We start from the raw sequence: 20,422 nt of genomic DNA on the forward strand, positions 1-20,422 counted from the left end.
TCCTAATCAGAGGTGGATCACAGTCCTAGCAACTTCTTAGAAAGCTCTGAGTGGGGACAGCACTTCAGATGTGGGGTTTGGAGAACTAGTTTGAGTCCCAGGATCACACTGAGCATCTGTCTGAGCCTCAACTTTCCCTCATCTGTAAAGAGATGAGAGGATGATCGTATTTACCTTGCAGAGATGTGGTGAGGGTTCAAGATAAACCTTGCACATACTGTGTGCTCAATAAATGATAATTACAACTTTATTAGTATTGGAATCACTGTATTTAGAGCACTTGTAAACCCATGTGGTCGAGACGATTCTGATTCATAGCGACCCTGGAGGACAGAGTAGAACTGCCCCATAGAGTTTCCAAGGAGCGCTGGGTGAATTCGAACTGCCGACCTTTTGATTAGCAGCCGTAGCACTTAACCAGCATAGCACTCCGGATTTAATGAGTAAGACGGGACGTGCAATGAACCACTTGTCATTGTTAGCTACCACTGAGTCAGCTCCCGACTCATGGTGGCCCCGTGCACAAACAGAAAGAAACACTGCCCAGTCCTGCACCATCCCCAGGTCATGGTCATGTGTGGATCAGACCATTGTGGTCCATATGGTTTTCACTGGCTGATTTTCAGCAGTGGATCACAGGCCCTTCTTCCTAGTCCATCTCAGTCTGGAAGCTCTTCCGAAACCTGGGCAGCGTCATAGCAACACACAAGCCTGCCCTGACGGATGGGTGGTGGCTGAGCGTGAGGGGCAGTAGCCGGGAACTGAATCCGTCTCCCACGTGGAAGGCGAGAACTCTGCCGCTGGGCCACCACTGCCCCCCTGACAAGCCAATAAAAAAAAGAAACTATAGTAAATTGAACCATGTGAAATGGATGTTTTTGTACGTTAAATGTAATTGGATATTGCTGATTATATATGATTCAACCTAATACACAGGAGTGACAAAATTTCTGTATATGGCCAGAGAGAAAATATTTTCGCTTTTGTGAGCCCTACGGTTTCTGTTGCTTGAGAGCAGCCATAGACAATACTTAAACGAATGGGCGTGGCTGCGTTCCAATAAAACCACATTTACGAAACAGGCTCCTGTTGGCCCACATGTTATAGTTTAGTGACTGCTGTAATAATATATAAAATTCACTCATATATAGAGAACATTTTCTGCAATACATACTGTCAACATTTAGGTATCTTCGTGATAACAGTAGCTTTTAGATAGATGATAGACATATGGATGGATGGATGGGTGGGTGGGTGAGTGGTTGGACGGATGGATGGACGGACGGATGGATAGGCAGATAGACAGACAGACAGATAGACAGACAGACAGACAGATAGATATAGCATTTACCATTCCCATGCACAGTTCTAAGTACTTTACAAATATTAGCTAATTTCATCCTCATGACCAAACCAAAAACCAAACCTGTTGCTGTTGAGTCAATTCTGACTCATAGTGACCCTATAGGACGGAGGAGAACTGCCCCACAGGGTTTCTAAGGAGCAACTGGTGGATTCGAACTGCCAAACTTTTGGTTAGCTGTGGAGCTCTTAACCACTGAGCCACCAGCGCACCATCACGACAACCCTATGAATTATGTACTACTATTATTTTTCCATTTTACAGATGAGGAAACAGGCACAGAGAGGTTAAGTAACTTGTCTGAAGTCACATAATAAGAGATGATGGTAATTGAACAGAACCCACCCAAGTTTGCAAGGGTGTACTTGTAGGGTAGAATTGTGTGTCAGTATTTCAGACAACTTCTGGGAGGAAGCGTGTGTAGATAGGGTTGTGAGGGACTCCCAGTCTGTTATGCAGCAGGCATGGGGGCGGGGGGGTCTTCAGAGGCTCAAGGTGAGAGCAGGGTGGTGTAGGTGGGCATCAGGAGAAGAGTGGGCAGTGCAGTCTGGGATGGGGACGCACACACTCCTCCCTGGTAGCCAGGCCTGTGGCCATTTCCTAGGTACCCCAAGAGGCACATGCAGGGTCAGTGTATGGGGAGGAATCTCTGGCCCTTGGAGCAGAAAATTGTTTACATTCCTTGTGTTTCATGCAGCAGCTCTGGGGAGCTCTGGGCCCCATTCCCAGACCCTGGCCCCAGGGGATCTGGTGGGGACAAGAGGGCAAAGGAGCATGCTCCCCAGGATGCCTGCAGCTCTGGCATCAGACCAGGGGACTTGTGTATGCTATCTGTTCCCTTCACCTAGCCACAAAAGGACAGGGCCACTGACCAGGTCCCCCCACACACCATGCTATGCCTTTGCTTGTGCTAGTTCCCATGCTTGAAATGCCTTTTCCCACAGCTTGCACCCTTCCTTTATTCTTTCGTCTCTTTCAAAACTGTGTCATTGCCACCTCCTCCTGAAAGCCTTCCCTGACATGTCTTTCACCCCACAGGCTGGACAAGAACCCTCCTCTCTCTAACCCTCTGTGCTGTCACTGACTCAACTCACCTTTCTTCTCCACTAGAGAATGACTTCGAGGAAAGTGACCATGTCTTGTTTACTTCTTTGTCCTCCTTGTCCAGCTCAGTGTCCAGCACACCATCTAGAAGCCTGATTAAAAGCATATGTATTAGAGCTAGACACCACTGTCCTCAAAACCCAGCTCTTTCACTTATAGGAAACGGTCCTTGAGCAAGTTGCCTGACCTTTGTGAGTCTTACTGTAAGGGGATAGTGAAACCTACTCCCAGAGGTATTAGGGAGATTAAATGAGAGAAAGCAGAAAATTACCCACATGGTGCCTGACTCCTAGTAGGCACTTTGGAAGTGGCCAAGGAGAGATGGACAATGGCATGTCCCTGCCCTCTTACCCTAGATTATGCACGTGGGGAGAGGGATAGGAGAAGCAACGTGAATACTCCAAAGCCACAACATTGGCCACTAGAACTAAAGAAGGGCTTATGAGTTGGTTCTGTGACAAGGGCACTGGACTTGGAGTCTAAATACTTAATTGTGAGTCCCAGCTCTGTCTCTTAGCAGCTGGGTCTCATTGATCAAGTCATGTGACAGCTCCTGAGGGCTCCATGTCATCGTCTGTAAGGAAGGGAGGATATAATAACCACCTCACAAGGTCACTGTGAGGCTTCAGCGAGATCTCAGAGCTGTATAAACACCTGGCCCAGCTCACAGGAAATGCTGGATCACGAGTTATGGAATCTCAATCTGCAGAGCACTTGAGAAACCTCTGAGCAAGTTTCAGCTTAGGGCAATCCTTGAAAATGTATCCTATGGTTTAGTGATTTGCAGCTTCAGCATCAGGCAGTCCTGAGTTTGAATCCCTGCTATGTCACTAGTTAGCTGTGTGACCTTAGGCAAGTAACTTAGCCTCCCTGGATCACAGTTTTATTTATTTATTTATTTATACTTTTCTAAAATGAATCCACTGTCTTGGAGAGTTGTGGGAATAAAATGTAGATAATGCCCAGTGTCTGGCACATAGCAGAGACTCAAGTAGTAATATTAGTCTGCTTTTCTGATGGTTTAGTGGGAGAGGGTGGGGGCATTGATGGTTCAGTGGTAGAATTCTTGCCTTCCATGCAGGAGACCTGGGTTTGATTCCTGGCCAATGCATTTCATGCGCAGCCATCACCAGTCTGTCAGTGGAGGCTTGTGTGTTGCTGTGATGCTGAACAGGTTTCAGAGCAGCTTCCAGGCTAAGATAGACTAGGAAGAAAGGCCTGGTGATCTGCATCTGAAAATTAGCCAGTGAAAACCCTACGGGGTCATAATGTTCTGATCAGCAACCATTCTGTTGTGTGTGGGGTCGCCATGAGTCGGGGGCCAACTCCACCGTAGCTTTTCCCCAAGGCTCAGGAATAGGCACTGATGATATAGGGCTTTTGGAGTCCTAATCAATGCAAAAACTGGTGTGTGGAGACGTTAGGGGCCAGAGTGTGGGAGGTAAGAGTTAGGATTTTCATTGTTACAGACCAAATGGGAGGAGTGAAATAAAAAATAACAAATATTTTTGGCTTGGGGGTAGAACCTTGGAGGAGTCCTCAGTACCCACTGAGGAAAGCCCCTTGGGAACCCTTTGAAAATGGGATCAAGCCAAACAGTGTGGAAGTTCAGGGTTGATGGGGTCCTTGAGGTCTTTAGTTGAATCCTGCCATTTCAGAGGGTAAACTGAGGCCCAGAGGGGCTAACACCTTGGTTCTCTAACCCTCAGCTGACTAGTGAAAAAGCTGAGACTAGCCCTGGTCTCCTGCCTTAAGGCTGCATGTTTTTTCTACAATGTGGAAGGTCTTTGACAATAAGGAGTAAAATCTGGCAGGAACCAGAGGGATGAAGGAGACCCCCTTCGAGTGCACCTTGCAGCTCTCACAGGACATGTTGACCAAATGGTTGTATCCTGATGGTTTGATGTCTTAGGGCTGTTTGGGGACAGAAAATCCTGAGAAGGCCTTGTCCCCACAGGAAGACGAGGAGAGAGCTGAATAGGAGGAGCAAGGAGACCAGACGTGGAGGGTATGGAGCTGTTAGTGTTGGGAAAGTTACCCAGGGACGGGAAAGTGAGTTGGGTAGGGAGATTAAATCCCTCTGGTCCAAGTTCAAGTCCAAGTCCACTGGGTTTTGTTCTGTCTTTGCTTCCCGTTTTTCTGTTTTGCCTCCCAATTCTTCTCCCAAGTGGAAGACTTCATTGCCCCTCTTTCTAAAGCGCTTTTACAGAAATGGATCACTCTGGGCACCTCCACTTTTCACACTCCCTGTCCAAGGTCAGTGGTTTACCTTGCCAACTAGAGAGCGCTCAGAGCCCAAGGAGAAGCCCAGCAACTCTGGGCAAGATCTTTAAAGATCTGGAAGGCAAAGCTGGGTGACTTCTTAAATCTGGCTGGCCAAGTTCCCCCAATGCCAGTCCTTCTGCAGACCTGTGCCTGGAGAAGGGCAGAGAGTCACGGGGTCTGGGCAGGGCAAGTCTGACCTTGCTGGTGACAATGATAGTGAAGTCACAGCATCAGTGTTAAAAAAACAAAACAAAAACCCGTTGACGTTGATTCTGACTCATGGAGACCGCATGTGTGTCAGAGTAGAGCTGGGCTGCATACAGTTTTCAATGGCTTATCTTTCGAAAGTAGATCTCCAGGGCTTCCTTCTGAGGCACCTCTCGGTGGACTCTAACCTCCAGCCTTTCGGTTAGCAGCCGAGCACATGTACTGTTTGCACCACCCAGGGCCTCAGCACCAGTGTTGGCCTTCATTTATTGAGTGCCAGCCGTGCTCCAGGCATTTTTCTTATGTTACTTCATTTACTTCTCACCTAAATCCAATGAGGAAGATGCTATTATTATCCTAATGTCACAGACTAGGAACTGAGGCTCTGAGAGGTTAAGAAATATGATCAGGGTCACCCAGCTGAGAAGGCAAAGCCAGGAGCTGAATCCCCAGTGCGCCTGACTTCAGGGTCTCTGCTCCTCCCTCCTTGCCACCAGGAAGCTGGAGTGAAGGAGGCATTAGAGCAGAGGCGGGCCAAAAATTGAGGTCGTGGGAGATGGAGACAGTTCTTACCGATGGGGGAGAAGCAGGCAGCCTTTGGGATCTCTGTAAGCCTCTCTTGACCTAGAGGACACCTTCAAGACTGGAGCTATTTCTTTCTTTAAAAAAAAAAAAATTGGTGAGAAGATACACAGCAGAACATACACTCCTTCATCGATTCTACGTGTACAATTCAATAACATTGGTTATATTCTTAACATCGTGTCACCATTCTTGCTAGCTTTTCCCATATTGTTTCACCACCGTTGATGTAAACTCTCTACCCACTAAACTTCTCATCTATGCTGTAGCTACTGTTGACAATTTGATCTCATATAGATAATTCTTTAAAAGAGCTCAAATCTCATGGCAAACATTCTTTACTAATTTAGCTAAACAGTTGTTTAGTTTAAAAATGGCTTCGGGGATAATTTCGGTTCATGGTTTGAAGCTTTTCTCAGAGTGATAGATTCGGGGGTTCCTCCACGACTGGAGCTATTTCTAAACAAAGCTGTAGAGATTGGTCTTCTCTAGCAGAGGAAGGTTACTGGGGGAAGGGGACAAGATGGGGAGAGGGGCTCATTGAAGTGGGAAGACAAGCTCTCATGGGGTAGACTAGACCACAGCCGATGCCGTAGTCCTGGGTTTCAATCCCAGAGCGTCCCTGAATGTGTGACCTAGGGTAAGACGTTCCCTGTCTTTGGACTCGATTTTCTGATCTCTACCACAAGGCTGGAATCTGTGGTGGTGTAAATGGTTAACATGTTAGGCTGCTAACCGAAAAGTTGGTGGCTTAAGTCCACACGGCAACACCTTGCAACACCACACGCCAGCACCTGGCGATCTACTTCTGAAAAACCAGCCTTTGAAAACTCCATGGAGCATAGTTCTACCCTGTGGGTACATACACGGGGTCTCTATGAGTCTAAATCGGCTCAAAGACAACTGGTACTGGTTACCCTGAGAGTAAAGTAAGTGATTTCTGAGGCTCCTACTAGCTGGGAGCCTGTGGTTTGGGTCTTGTATGTTCCAAGGGGCCCTAAGAAAGGGAGGCAGGAACAGATTTCAGGGAAGTCATGAGTGGGAGAGGTGTTCTCAGGAACATAAGCACATTCAGGAGCTGTCAAACAAGCAGCCCCTTAAGAGGGCTAATATGCAGTGCTTCCTTGGGTACCCAGCCCCGCTCTGTGGGGATGGCACTTCCTGTTTGGAGGGTCTGTATCAATTTCTTTCTTAGTCCTGAAGGCCACTGCCCCTTGCTCCCTGGACTCAGGTGAGACATTAAAAATATTTAACAAGTATAGTAGGAGCCTGGGTGGCACAGTTAAGTGCTTAGCTGCTAACTGAAAGGTTGGTGGTTCAAACCCACCCAGTGGTTCTGTGGGAGACAGACCTGGCAATCGGCTCTCATAAAGATTATGGCCTAGAAAATCCTATGGGACAGTTCTACTCTGTCACATGGGGTTCCTATGAGTCATGATTGACTCAATGGCACCTAACAACAACGGCAACACAGATGGGGACTGTTTTAGTCATCTAGTACTGCTCTAACAGAAATACCACAAGTGAATGGCTTTCACAAATGGAAGTTCATTTCTTCACAATAAAGTGGGCTGAAAGTCCAAATTCAGGGCATCGGCTCCAGGGGAAGGCCTCCTGTCTGTGTAGGCCTTCTTACCAATCTCCCCCTGACCAGGAGCTTCTCCACGCAGGGACCCCGGGTCCAAAGGACCTGCCCTGCTTCCTGCACTGCTTTCTTGGTGATTTGAGGTCCACCTTCTCTGCTTGCTTCCCTTTCCTTTTTATCTCTTGAGAGATAAAAGATGGTGCAGGCCACACCCCAGGGAAACTCCCTTTACACTGGGTCAGGAATGTGACCTGGGTAAGGGTGTTACAATTCCACCCTAATCCTCTTTAACATAAAATTACAATCACAGAATGGAGGACAGCCACGTAATAGTGGGAATCACGGCCTGGCCAAATTGATACACACTTTTTTCGGGGGGCATAATTCAATCCATGACAGGGACGGACTAATTGAAAATCATGGCTGTAAACAGTGAGTATATATGACTGTAGTAGTGTGTGCCAGCTGTATGCCAGCCTTGCCTGCACCCCTGATTGTCCAGGTAAAACCTGGCTTACAAGCTGATGAACCAAAAGCTAAGAAGGATAAGAAGGGAGGCTGGAAAAGGAAGAGAATTTGAGGAGGTGAAGGCAGGAAGAGGGGTTCACAGGTCCTCCCAGGCATCTACCTATCCTTCCCTAGAACCCCATCATGCTATCAACCCAGCCTCACCAGCTGCAGCTGCATTTCAGAGGCTGATGAAACAAAGAGGACCTAGTCTGTGTTCGGCACGACTCTTCCAAGCTTGACAACGATCAGAGGATCCCAGGGTAGTCCACCCCTATCTGCCTGCACAATTGGCACATTACTAACACTAAGAGTTGGTGACCAGGGCTTTGTCTCACTTACTCTTGGCTGTTGGCCATCAAGTCTCATGGAATATGCTAAAGCCTCCCTTCCTCTCTTTATTACTGCATACCAGGATCGCTGCGCTAGGCTGCAGTCTGCTTCTCCTATACCCAGCCTCTGGCTGTCCTACTCTTGTACTCCACAATAATTCCTGATTACTTGTGAACCACTAGTAGTCAGAGATTTCAATCAATAACTTATTAATAAGGACCCCTTTTCCCTCCTTTTCCATGAGAACAAATAGTTTCCCAATTGATAAAGAAATATTTATTGAGCATCTACTAAATGCAACACATTTTATTAGCTATAGAAATGGGGGAGGAAGGTCAAAGAAACAGAAGACACAGCCCCCTGCCCTCAAGAAGCCTTCGCTATAGCTGTGGAGAGCCAATATGTAAACACAGAAAAGATAATCTATAATGTAAGGCAACTTTGGGTAATGTGTACTATGAGGTTATCCCAAAACCCCCCAAAAAAACCAAACCCGTTGCCATCAAGTTGATTTCAACTCATAATGACCCTGTAGGACAGAGTAGAACTGCCCTATAGAGTTTCCAAGGAGCGCCTGGTGGATTCAAACTGCTGACCTTTTGGTTAGCAGCCATAGCACTTAACCACTATACTGCTAGGGTTTCCTGAGGTTATCCCAGGTCTATTAAAAGGCCTGTCACAAAATTTATAAGGACAGATAAAATGAAATTGGTTTAAAGTTCTGCAACTATGATTAAAATGGATCATGATTTACATAAGAGGCAGGTCAGATTAAACTAAATTATTAGCTAGATTGTTAGGGTTTAGGAAATCAAATAACATTCTCCGGAAGTTATCTTGAGTTCACAAGGAACAAGTTATGCCAAATTTATCTTGTTTTCTTTTTCGATATGATTCTAGAGCTTGGTTCAAGGGAATGCCTTAAGTTTGGCACATCTTGAATTCCTCAAGGCTTTAGGAAAACTCTTTTAGGGTGCCTTTATAGAAAAGCGGGTTAGATAAGAGTGTGGTTACATAGATTCAGAGTTGGTTGGAGAACCGTCCCCTGTGAGTGTTGATAAATAGTTCCCTGACATTCCAAGAGTAGGTCACTGTGCCACCAGGGTCTGTTTATGTCCTTGTCATGGTCAACATTTTTTGCAATGATATGGATGAAGACCATGGAGGCATTCCGATCATTCTGCTAATGGCTTGAATCTAGGAGGAACAGCTAAGAAAACTGAAAAATAGCTTGTCCCCAAACCAATGAGATAATATTCAACAGTGATAAAGGCAGAATCCTATGTTTGTGTTCAAAAAAATAAGATATGTAAATACAGGGTGGGTAGAATCTGGCTTTGACGTGTGAACTGTGGTCTCTCTGCTGAACCCACTTGGTTCGCCTGAAAGCATGTTTAACAACCAATGGCTAAGGATAGTCAATCCTTTTGGGAAGACTGTGTGCTGATAGCTTAGCTTAAGCTACCTAAAGACTATGTGGTGTCAATGAGTGGGGCCAGTCCTTTTCAAACTGGTCAGCGTTGAACGAAGCTCTCTCAGTGACAAGCCAAAGACTTAACCATTTCTGTTCCAATGACCACCCCCCAAAAGAGTTGGATGTCCACCAGTTCCTGTCTCTGGCCAGAGTGATGTCTTCTGTTCTCAGTTGGAATACCAAGTAGATTTGATCAGGTTTCGTTTGAGATACAATTGAACACCATTCCAATGATCATTTCCATTTCCTTGCCCAGCTTTTACTCTAATGACTCTCTCAGGTGATCCCTCTAAGGATGGGAAGCCAGTGCCTTGATAATATTTCACATTCACCTTGGTGTGCCTGAGTACAGTAGACTGGGCAGAAAACTGTGCCAGTCTCTGAAACCTTCCATCCTCTACTCCTGTGGAGTCGCCTGCTCCAGGAACCATGCCATATAATTACCCCTGGGTCTCCTCTGTCAGTGTGCTTGAACCCGCCCCTCCCTATTAGATGCTGCCCTTAAATCAGTCATCCCCATATCCTGAAATGATCAAATAAGTGAAACCTGCTGAAAACTGAGCTACCAGAGGACAAGGACAGGGAATAGGATTCCCATCTGTACAATCATGGGGAGGGTAAGATTAGCCCTAGCTCTGGCTGCCCGGAAGTCACATTCTGTGACTATAGCCCTCCTCTCTTTTCTGGGGGCATGGAGGGAGAATCTGAAAATGTGGCAAGAAACACTGGGAGGGTGATGTGGGAAGAAATGTAAATGCCTCCAGGCAAAGGAGCTGGTGGGAACCAAGAGAACCTTTTGGAGAAGGAAGGGGGCCTTGGGTATTGTGTTGAGAGCTCCTGCCAGTCTGTGGGATGAAGAGGTTATGAAGATTACTGTGGCTGACTACTCTGTGCTCTCTGTTCTGCCCAGATCACGATGAGGACCTAGGGCAGCTGCCTGCTGACCCCCAGCCTGCAGAGACCATGGCCCCCCGCAAGAGGAGCCGCCATGGCCTGGGCTTCCTGTGCTGCTTCGGGGGCAATGACCTCCCCGAGATCAACCTCCGGGACAACCACCCTCTGCAGTACATGGAATTCTCCAGCCCCATTCCAAACCCAGAGGAGCTTAACGTCCGATTTGCGGAGCTGGTGGTCAGTGAGGGGGCTGGAAGGAGGGTGTTGACAACGGGGAGGAGGGTGGATGGAGCAGGCAAAGCAGGACAGAGGGGAGGAGCCCATGTGCTGGGACTTCCACCTTTCAAAACTCTGCTTCTGGCTGAAGTGGGATCCCCATGAAACCTCAGCTGTGTGGGGGAAACAGAGTCACTCAGAGGAGTGGAAGCCATTCCTTCCAAGTGTATCCTGGAAACAATGAATCAATCTCCTATCTCCAATGGATGCTAGACCTCATGGTACAGCATTTAAGCCAAGATAAAATGGGGCAGATCCAGGGTTTTTGTGGAAAAAGACAGTGAGGAACCTCCAAGAACATCAGACCACTTAACACCTTTCTCTCTTCTGCAGTCTGGAATTTCCCCGGGATCACCTTATCTCAGAGACAGGCAGAGGGACAGAGTGCAATTCTAAAGGCAGACACTGTGGCACCTGTCAACAGGCAGAGATGCCTGTAGCATGCGTGGGGCCTGGTTTGGGTCCAGGATGATTATATCCTGTGTCTGGCCAGGGTCACATGGAAGCTCTGTGGCTCATACTAGTACCAACTCTTCCTGATGCTGTGATGCCCGTCCAGACCAGTGCATTGCTACCTTGTGAGAGCGCCCTGTGTGCGAAACTTTATACTCTGACCAGAAAGAGACAGAACAGGGGAAAAAGCACAATTCCTCTCTGGAGGTTTGATATTAGAGACAAAACTGAGTACCAGTGAAGGTCCTAGGCCAGGAATGCAGAATCTGTACCCAGGACGTGGGCATGAACACTGGGATATGATCATCTACAGCTTCATCTATGATTAGCTCTTGGGCATTCATCGTCATGGAGGGCAGGCAGTAGAGAAGCAGTGCCGTGTGGTTTGGAATGTGGTTTCGTACTTGTATTTGGTAATGGATATGTCTGATTGAGGCAACCCAGCCCTTCAAATAGCAGAACCATAAGATGAGACCATGCAGGTTAAATGAAAAAGTTGTCCAACTTTCCTCATAACGTCAGGTTCAGAAAAACTCATTGTTGCCTTGACTTATACCTCGCCTCAGCATAGGAGAAGAAACGAAGCCTTCAATAGTGTAGAATAACATTTGAAGCCTGACTGGTGTTAGTCAGGGACATTTTCTTGAATAGAGTGTGAGAATTTTGAAAGAAAGACATGACAAGAGGTGTTGCTTTCTTTGGCCCTTTTATTCAACATACATTTATTGAGCATCTTCAGTGGGCAAGAGTGTTTGCAATGCACTTTGGCAAAAGCAGAGATGAATCAAATAAGTCTTACCTGCACGGAGATTAGCATCGTGTATGAAATAAATGAAAAATATTTCTTGAGGGGCTGCTGTGAGCTGGGCCCTAGGAGCACCCTAGGGATTTTGTGATGAGCAGTGATTCCCGCTTCTTACAGGACATGAAGCCTAGCAGAGAAGACTGGTTTTGAACAGTAATGAGGTGGTCTCCCTAAAGCAGTGATATTTCTACTGAGATCTGAAGGCAGAATGATGGTTAGATGGATGAATGTGGGTACGGAACAATGCCAGAAGGTTCCCTGCAGAAGAAACAGCACATGTGAGAGTCTCAAGTCAGAAAAGAGCTAGGTCCTCTTGGGGGACACAATGAAGACCAGAATAACTAAGGATTTGGGATTAAATCCTCAGGGCTAAGGGAAGCCGCTGAAGGCTTTAAGCAGGGGTTCAAGGTGACCCAAACTGCTTTTCTAAAGGACCAGTAGGGATACTTTGCTGAAGAAGGGTTCTGGTTAGACTATTAGGAGGCTATTGTAGCAATCCAAGTTAGGGAGAATGGTAGCTCCAGGATGTTAGCAGTGAGGGCAGAGAGCCGCAAATAGATTCAACACTTAGCTAGGAGAAAAGATAAGAGGACTTGGCAGGACTGGTGAATGAGTAGGAATCAAGGAAGAACCAGGTTTCCGACTTGAGAAACTAGGTGGATGGTGGGGCCTCATACAGGGTAGGGCCAACTGAAGGAGACTCAGGTTTGGGGGCTGGGATGATGAGTTTAATTTATACGATCTCTCTGTGCCACAGTTTTCTCATCTGTAAAATGGGTTGTGGTAAATTTCAAATAAATGAATAAACATTAAACACTTAGAAAAGTACCTGACACATAGTAACATTGCATAAGAGTTTGAGGTACCTAACGGACATCAAAGTAGGGAAGGACAGAAGGCAGTTGGGTCTGAGGGTCTGGAGCTCAGGAAACAGGTGGGAGGGAGGCACAAGTTTGAGAGCGTTTGGGGTAACAACTAAGTCCTTGCCAATTGTGGGAAAGCCTGGTGGTGTAGTGGTTAAGTGCTGCACCTGCTAACCAAAAGGTCGGCAGTTCAAATCCACCAGGCGCTACTTGGAAGCCCTTTGGGGCATTTCTACTCTGTCCTATAGGGTCGCTATGAGTCAGAGTTGACTCGACAGCAATGGGCTTGGTTTTTGGGGTTTTTTTTGCCAGTAGTGAGAAGGCTTCACTTAGAGAGAAACAGCAAGGGAGGAGAGAAGAGGAACCGGGATGGTGCCTTGAGGGGCTTCCGCCCCAGAAGGAACTTGGAGAGACGCTCCTGAAGAGTGTGGTTGTCAAAGACACTGGGCAGAAGGATTCAATATGGAGTGATCAGCAGAGTCAAATGCTGCCTGGGCCGGGCAAAGTTATGTCCATTGATATACTACTGAGATCTGTGCACAGATTTAGTGATGAGAGACCACTAGTGAGAAGAGACAAGCCCATAAATATCCAGAATATAAGGCTGACTATTTTTTTTTTTTTTATACTTTCTCTGGGGTTTAAGAAGGGGGAGATTGTTCTGACTTGGTCTATAGAAGGCTTGCAGGGGGCTGACTTTCCGCATGGAAATTAGACTAGGGTGCTTAGGGTGGCTGGTCAGGGAGGGCAGTCCCCGTAGAACTAATTGTGTAAGCAAATGCACAGAGGTAGAAGAGGTACAGGGTTTATGCTGGGAAATGTATGGTGTACAGAGCTCTAGTTTTCCTCCCCTTCCTGATTTTGAGGAAACACGCAGAAATCTCAAGCACGGCTCTGGGGATTTTGACTATGAATATCCCTGGGATATGTAGAGAATGGTTACAGGGAAGAACTTTTGGCGTTAAAGCTGCAGGAGTCTTTAATTCCAAGGGCAGGGAAGCTGATGGGCGTTATTTCATATAATCTATGTCTGTGCTGTCCAATATGGCAGCCACTGGCCACATGGGGCTACTAAGCACTTGAAATGTGATTCGTTTGAATTGAGACGAAGTCAGTGTGAAATATACATCCGATTTTGAAAACTTAGTGTGAAAAAATATATATATAAGATATGACATTGATAATTTTTCACACCGATTACATGGTGAAATAGTAATATTTCTGATTAGGCTAAAGAAAATGTATTATTAAAATTAATTTCACTTATTTTTTTTTTGCTTTTTTAATGTGACAAGAAAATTTAAAAAATATTTGAGGCTTGCATTGTGTTTCTATTGGACATTTCTGATCTAGGTGAAGGAAAGTGTTAAATGCTTTCTCTTCAATAAAAAGTATAGGAAAACGAGTATAGATATTGACATTTAATATACTTATCTAGTTAGGTACTTACACTTCTTAGACATTGCTTTCATTGTTTATTACTTTGGCAAATCCAAAGATTAGTAATCTTATGCATTGTTGTCCTAATTCGAGTTTTGCTTTCGATAAGAAAAGAGCCCATTATAATTGAGCCGAAAACACATTCTGTTCTTTATGGCCCATAGCTGTTTCTTTAATGAGCCAGAGCATTGCTCATGAACCACGGGAGAAGGAAGCTTCAAGAAGAGAGCTTTTTAAGGGCCATCTGGCACAGCCAATTCTATAAAATCATCCCAAATTACCTAGAGAGTTACCCTAAACTTGATGAAACTTCCAGTTCTTCTCCTTGGAAAGTGTGGGCCAGCCTGGTGGAGGGCTGAGCCCTGTGGTTCTGGCTGTGTACAGCCTTGTCTTGGTTGTGCAGGAGGCGAGGGCTGCCTTCAACAGGCCTGCCTTCCTGGGAAGCAGATTGATGCCTCCTTTGATGTGGCATTCCCTTCCTACTCTGCTAAGCTCCTGGGCCTCACCAGCTCTCCCTGGCCCGTGCTGGAATCCACACAGACACTGGGGAAGCCAGAGAATTGCTGAGAGTGAGGCAGGACTCAGTCTGTAGACTGAATACTGTACTTTCTTTCTCAGGCCTTGACTTGGTGGGTGGACAAGAGAAGGCAGGACAAGGGAGAGAAGACAAGAAATAATGGTCAGGAGGATTAAGGGCTAGTGAAGCAGTGCAGTAGATGGCAAGGCACAGTGGCCTGGAGAAGGAGGAGGGTGGATTTGGAGAGACAGGGGGCTGTGGACAGGAAGTAAGGAAAGCATGAGCAGAAGAAGCACAGGCTTGGACTGCGGTGAAGAAATTGAAACTGTGCTTCTAGTAAGAAAAGGAATTGCCCTGTCATACCTTTTGTGCTCTTTGGGAGGAAGATATAAGGCTGAGGGCTGGATTTTGGAGGACTGTAATTTCCCATAGGACTGAACATTCTAATCTCAATGTCTCTGACATTGTTTTGTTCTTGTTGTCTTTGCAGGATGAGTTGGATCTCACCGACAAAAACCGGGAGGCTGTGTTTGCACTGCCTCCTGAGAAGAAATGGCAGATCTACTGCAGCAAGAAGAAGGTGCCAGCTCTGAGCCCCTTCCACTGCCACCTCAGGCCCCACAGCCCTGGGGCAGTTCTTGCCTCCATACTCACTTGTTCATTCAATGGACACTATTATGGGCCAGCAATGGAGAAACAGCAATGAATAAATCAGAGAGAGATGGAAAGAGAGAGGGAGGGAGAGAGAAAAAGAGGGAAAGAGTAAGGGGAAAGAAAATAAATTCCAGGTGTAATTAATCATGTCTCATGACTCCCTGCTTTCCAAATTGATTTATTTTGGAATTCCCTTAAGCTGACCTCTTGTACAGCTAAAGTATATGGTTTATTAAGATATAAGAGCATCTCTCACTACTTTCCCAACCAAATTGTGTATAATTTCCCCACCAAATTTTAAGCCCCTCTACCTTCTTGTATGATACTTCCTCTTTCTGTAACACCCTCCACCCCGCCCCGTACACACACCTGTCTTACCTTCAACGATGTCTATTAATCTTTAATAACCCACACCAGGGGGCTTAGATCAACCAGCCCCCCTCCGCTACCTCCCAAGCCTGTGTTAGATGCCGCTTCCCCCGGTTTCCACGGTTGACTACTGAGTTCTACCGTAGAGCGTTTAGCACTCTGCCTCTGGTATTAGACTGTTCTGTCCAAGTCAGAGACCTGCATTCAAGACTCAATACAGTGATTGGCGTTTAGCAGGTGCTCATTAAATGCATATGGAGTGGAGGAGTGATGAGCCACCCAGTGCAGGAGAGTATGTGTTTGCTCACTCATGCAGTTGTTTTTGGTGGTGAGATTCCTCTCCCCACCCCTAAAACAAGGTAGAAGACAGAATTCTTGACCTTGAGTCATGGAGATTTTAACACATATGTCCACATGAAGTCACGAAGACCAAAACAAGGATTTTATGAAACAAAAGAGTGAAAGCCAAGTGGACATGGCTGAGGGAGGCAGGGCAAGGGCCAGGGCAGCTAGCTGGCAGAGAGGTGCTTCTTTGGAGAGGTTCCTGGAGGAGGTAGGTGAACACATAGATTTGGAGGCAGGAGATTGACAAAAGGAAGATGAGAAGGAGCATTCAAAGTGACCAGAGCCCAGGGACAGGAACAAACAGGGCCTGGGTAATGCCCAGAAGCATATTTATTTGGCTGGAGGAAAGGGCTAGATTTTCAATCAACATTAATGTTTATTAACTTCTTGTCATTCTTGCTCATATCTGGGGGAAAGTTGGGTCTTTCTCTTGGGGCCTGAGAGCTGAGCAAATGGTTCTCTGATCTAGACACTGCATTTACCCCTCGCTCAGGAAAGTTTGATTATTAAACCACAGGCCTGTGAGGACTCCTGAGTTTCCAAACCTGGGGCCTTGGGAGTTACTCTTTCCTTTTTGTTAATTTACTATTTACTGAGCACCTACTCTGTGTTTGGCATTACACCGAATGCTTTATATCAGTGCTTCTCAAACTATGTGAGAGACTGAGGTTTCAAATTTCCAAACTGTCACAGACCAAGACTTCTGTAAAATACAATAAGAATGACATTAAAAGAAAACAAGCTAGAAAAAACATATAAAAAATTTAAGCACACATTTTTATGAGATCGAACAGACATAAAATTATGTTTTATTAGCATAATCAGAACAAAGGTAGCATAGGAAAAGGGAAAGATTTTTTTTCTTTTTTCTTGTTCACATTGTTCAATGAAAGTGTGTCTACCTGCATAGTTTTTGCCCATGTCATTTTGTCGTCATGAGATTAAATGTTCATTATCCCAAGGAGGAAATGAAGATTTTGTAACTTCCCGAAAGTCGCCCATCTGGGCTGGGCTGGGAAATGAATCCCTCTGCTGACACCACATGAAGCTCAGGACCTCAGGCCACGGGCCTCGTCTTGCCTGTTGGTCCATACCATCCCTCTTCTCATTCCAGGAGCAGGAGGACCCCAACAAGCTGGCAACCAGCTGGCCTGACTATTATATCGACCGTATCAACTCCATGGCAGCGGTGAGCAGTCCCTCTCCCCCTGCCCGACGTCACCCTGCCTACCCCATCCCGGCACTGAAAGGCTGAGGAGGGCAGAGACCCTCGAGATGTGTCACCCTACCTTTCCCTGTGCCTGATGCCCCACTCACTGGGGCTCAGCAGCGTTCTGATTATACCCAGGATCTTAGCATAAACCCTCCCCACTCTGTGTGACTTTAGATTGCCCAAACATTTAAACATTTCTGAACCCACTTAGATGTCACACATGCTTGGGAAATGGGCTGGGCCCATAATTCTCCCCATTTTAGAGATGAGAAAACTGAGGTCCAGGATCAGAACCAAGGTCTTCTTAGAGTATCAAAGTCTCTTCTCACTGGATCACTTTGTTTTAGCAAACCATTCCCTGAGGCCTCACCCTTCCTGAAGGGAGGGTGGCCTCTGGGTCATACCTGGGGTGGGGGTGCAGGGTGTTAGGAGACAGGCAACCCAGGATGACCTTTGTACTCTCTTATTCTCTCGCTCCACAGATGCAGAGTCTGTACGCATTTGATGAGGAGGAGACCGAGATGAGGAACCAAGTCGTGGAAGACCTGAAGACAGCTCTTCGAACGCAGCCCATGAGGTGTCACTCTGGTTCACCTTCCCTCATTTCCTTCCACATCCCTTCACCCAGTCAGTTCCCCCCACTTCAACTTCCTATGGCTTCACACAGTTCTCTGCTTCTCTCCTGGTTCAGCTTCACTCCCAGCATTCACTTAAGGTCACTTACATGACTTTACTTCCCAGGTCCTTTCATCCTCTCTGCCTTGGGGTTGCTGGGGCTGAGCACATTGGGGAGGAGGGGAGATTTACATGTGAAAACTGAATAAACCTTAGATCCAAAGAGTACCTAAAGAGAAATTGAGGGCAGGTGCTTGTTTTTTGGGGAGGCTAGAACAGGAGAGTGACCAAATGGAGAAGGTGTCCAAGAAGGAGCTTCCTGAGAATGCGGGGCAGGGTGAGCGCCCCAGCCAGGAAGGAGGTGGGTGTAGGTTGAGAAATACTCCCACCACTAGGGGGAGATGCGGTGTCTATGGATGTCCTTTCTCCATCCAGAGTGGGAGCAATGCAGTTTTCCCTGAGGAAAGGAAAAGGGAATGATGAGTGTCCTAAAGACCATAAAAGAACCCCAGAACCTCTCTCCTTCTCAGACCACACAGTGCAGGAGGCAAGGGTTCTTGGGTTTGGGTCTGCTCAGTGGTGTGCTGCAACTGGCTCTTACCATCTTGTGAGAGCTGACTGTTAAATTCTCAGGAATTTTGCAAACCAGTTGTAAAACATAGCTATGGTTAAAAACTAAATTATGTAAACTTACAATTCAATAAGGTATATCAAAAACAAAGGTAATAAATACTCAAACCTTATCACTCCCTAATTATTTTGCTGCATTTTACCGTGACCTATATGCTTCTTGAGTTTATTCGCATCCATTGTATCTGCCTGGTGGAAATACGATATACATAATGGTGTACTGGAGCCCTGGTGGTGCAGTAGGTAAGAGCTCGGCTGCTAACCAAAAGTTCAGCAGTTCGAATCCACCAGTACCCACTCCTTGGAAACCCTACGGGGCAGTTCTGCTCTGTCCTGTAGGATCGTTATGAGTTGACATTGACTCGACAGCAATAGGTTTGGTTTGTTTTGTTTTTTTTAATGGGGTACTATCCTGCATGTCTCCTGACCTACATGCTCAGTGATGTCACATTGGTAGCTTGAAATTGGCTCTATGGGAGTATTTATACCACGAAATGTGGCGATTGTCTCCCCCCCACCCTTTCTTCCCTAAGAGACCCAGTTTTTAGACATTTACCAGCAATCCACTGGCTTGTCCTCTGCATGTGTGAGTGTGTGTGTGTGTCGCCTGAGCTGAACCCTCTGCCCTAGGAGCCTGGAAACAGAGCCTCAAGGAGTATAGGAAGATCCTAACTCCCCTTTTCTTCTCTAGTAGGGGTGCAGGTCTGGTATGGGAAGAGGATGTAGGAAAGGGTGAGGAGGTCAGGAATAAGAGACCAAGGGTTGGTGTCACAACCTCTGACTTTCTAATTCCTCCAGCCCCTTGACATGCAAAGAGTGGACAGCTCACCGGGCTGAATCACTGACATATTTGCACAGTGTCCTCTGACCAGGCCATTCATCTACACACACACACACACACTCACACACACACACTCACACACAACACACTCACATACGCTCACTCACTCTGAAGGTTGCCAGGTTCATCTCCCACCTCAATTTGTTTTTCTTTCCCTTAATAACATTCTGATTATAAATTTTACATGCAGTTATTGTGAAACTTTTGTGGGCTACAAAAAATCATGTAATAGAAGAAAGTAAAAACAAAAACAGAAAACCTAGTATTAACAACAGTTTGAAAGTTTATCCTTCTATTTTCCTAGGCACATTTGTATGCTAAAGTATGGAAACACACACAAATACACTTTGTGTATTTATTATGTTTAGTGGTTTCCTCATTTATTTATGACTATTTCTCTGGGTCATTAATTATTCTACTAAATCAAGGGTTCTAAACCTTTGTGTGTGTGTGTGTGTGTGTGTGAGAGAGAGAGAGATGTTTTTGGCACCTGGGTGAAAAATATGGACCACTTTATCAGAGTAATGCTTTTAAGTAATAAAGTAAAATAGATAGGATTTAAAAATAAACCTAGTAAGTTATTTAAAATATTACAAATTTGTGAGATAGCACTAAATGTGCTTCTTTATGCTTCAACAGCAAGAGCTAGCGGTGGGTCTGATAACCGCCATAATCTTGAAGTACTGATAAGTATAAATGATATTTTGAGATACCTGCAACAACCATAATTTGTTATGAAAATAGCTGTGATTTCTTTTGGTGATCGTCACAGGTTCTGCTAACACCACTATCGTTTATTGCCTCCATTTATCACTGAAGGAAATGCTAAGTTTCAGTGAGAGGTTAGCAAAAATAAAAATGTGATTTTCTTTTCACGTCCAAGTTCATGGACCCCTGAATTGAGTCCCTTTAGGGGGGCACAGACTCCAGGTTAAGAACCCACCCAACCAGTGGTTTTTAATGTTTTCTGCTGACATTCAAGAACTCTCTGCTGTTCCCTTAAGGATCCCTTGAAAAGTAGCTTACCGGTCTTTGTCCCTTGACTCAGTGACTCCAGTGGGCTCACTGTCTGGAAGTCCTTCTTGTT

At 46.0% G+C, this 20,422-nt stretch overlaps 1 protein-coding gene across 1 annotated transcript in view; it reads left to right on the forward strand.

The window, feature by feature from the left end:
• The first annotated feature begins 10,161 nt into the window (after positions 1-10,161).
• The window catches only part of DAAM2 (dishevelled associated activator of morphogenesis 2), a 55,516-nt gene continuing 45,255 nt past the window's right edge, over positions 10,162-20,422 (forward strand). The window contains exons 1-4 of the mRNA XM_064285546.1: positions 10,162-10,551; positions 15,159-15,248; positions 17,151-17,225; positions 17,732-17,826. Coding sequence (XP_064141616.1) covers positions 10,384-10,551; positions 15,159-15,248; positions 17,151-17,225; positions 17,732-17,826 — 428 coding nt within the window. The 5' untranslated portion in view covers positions 10,162-10,383. The remainder of the gene's footprint in view (positions 10,552-15,158; positions 15,249-17,150; positions 17,226-17,731; positions 17,827-20,422) is intronic.

This window comes from Loxodonta africana, chromosome 1, assembly GCF_030014295.1.
Source record: "Loxodonta africana isolate mLoxAfr1 chromosome 1, mLoxAfr1.hap2, whole genome shotgun sequence".
Classification (NCBI taxonomy): domain Eukaryota; kingdom Metazoa; phylum Chordata; class Mammalia; order Proboscidea; family Elephantidae; genus Loxodonta; species Loxodonta africana.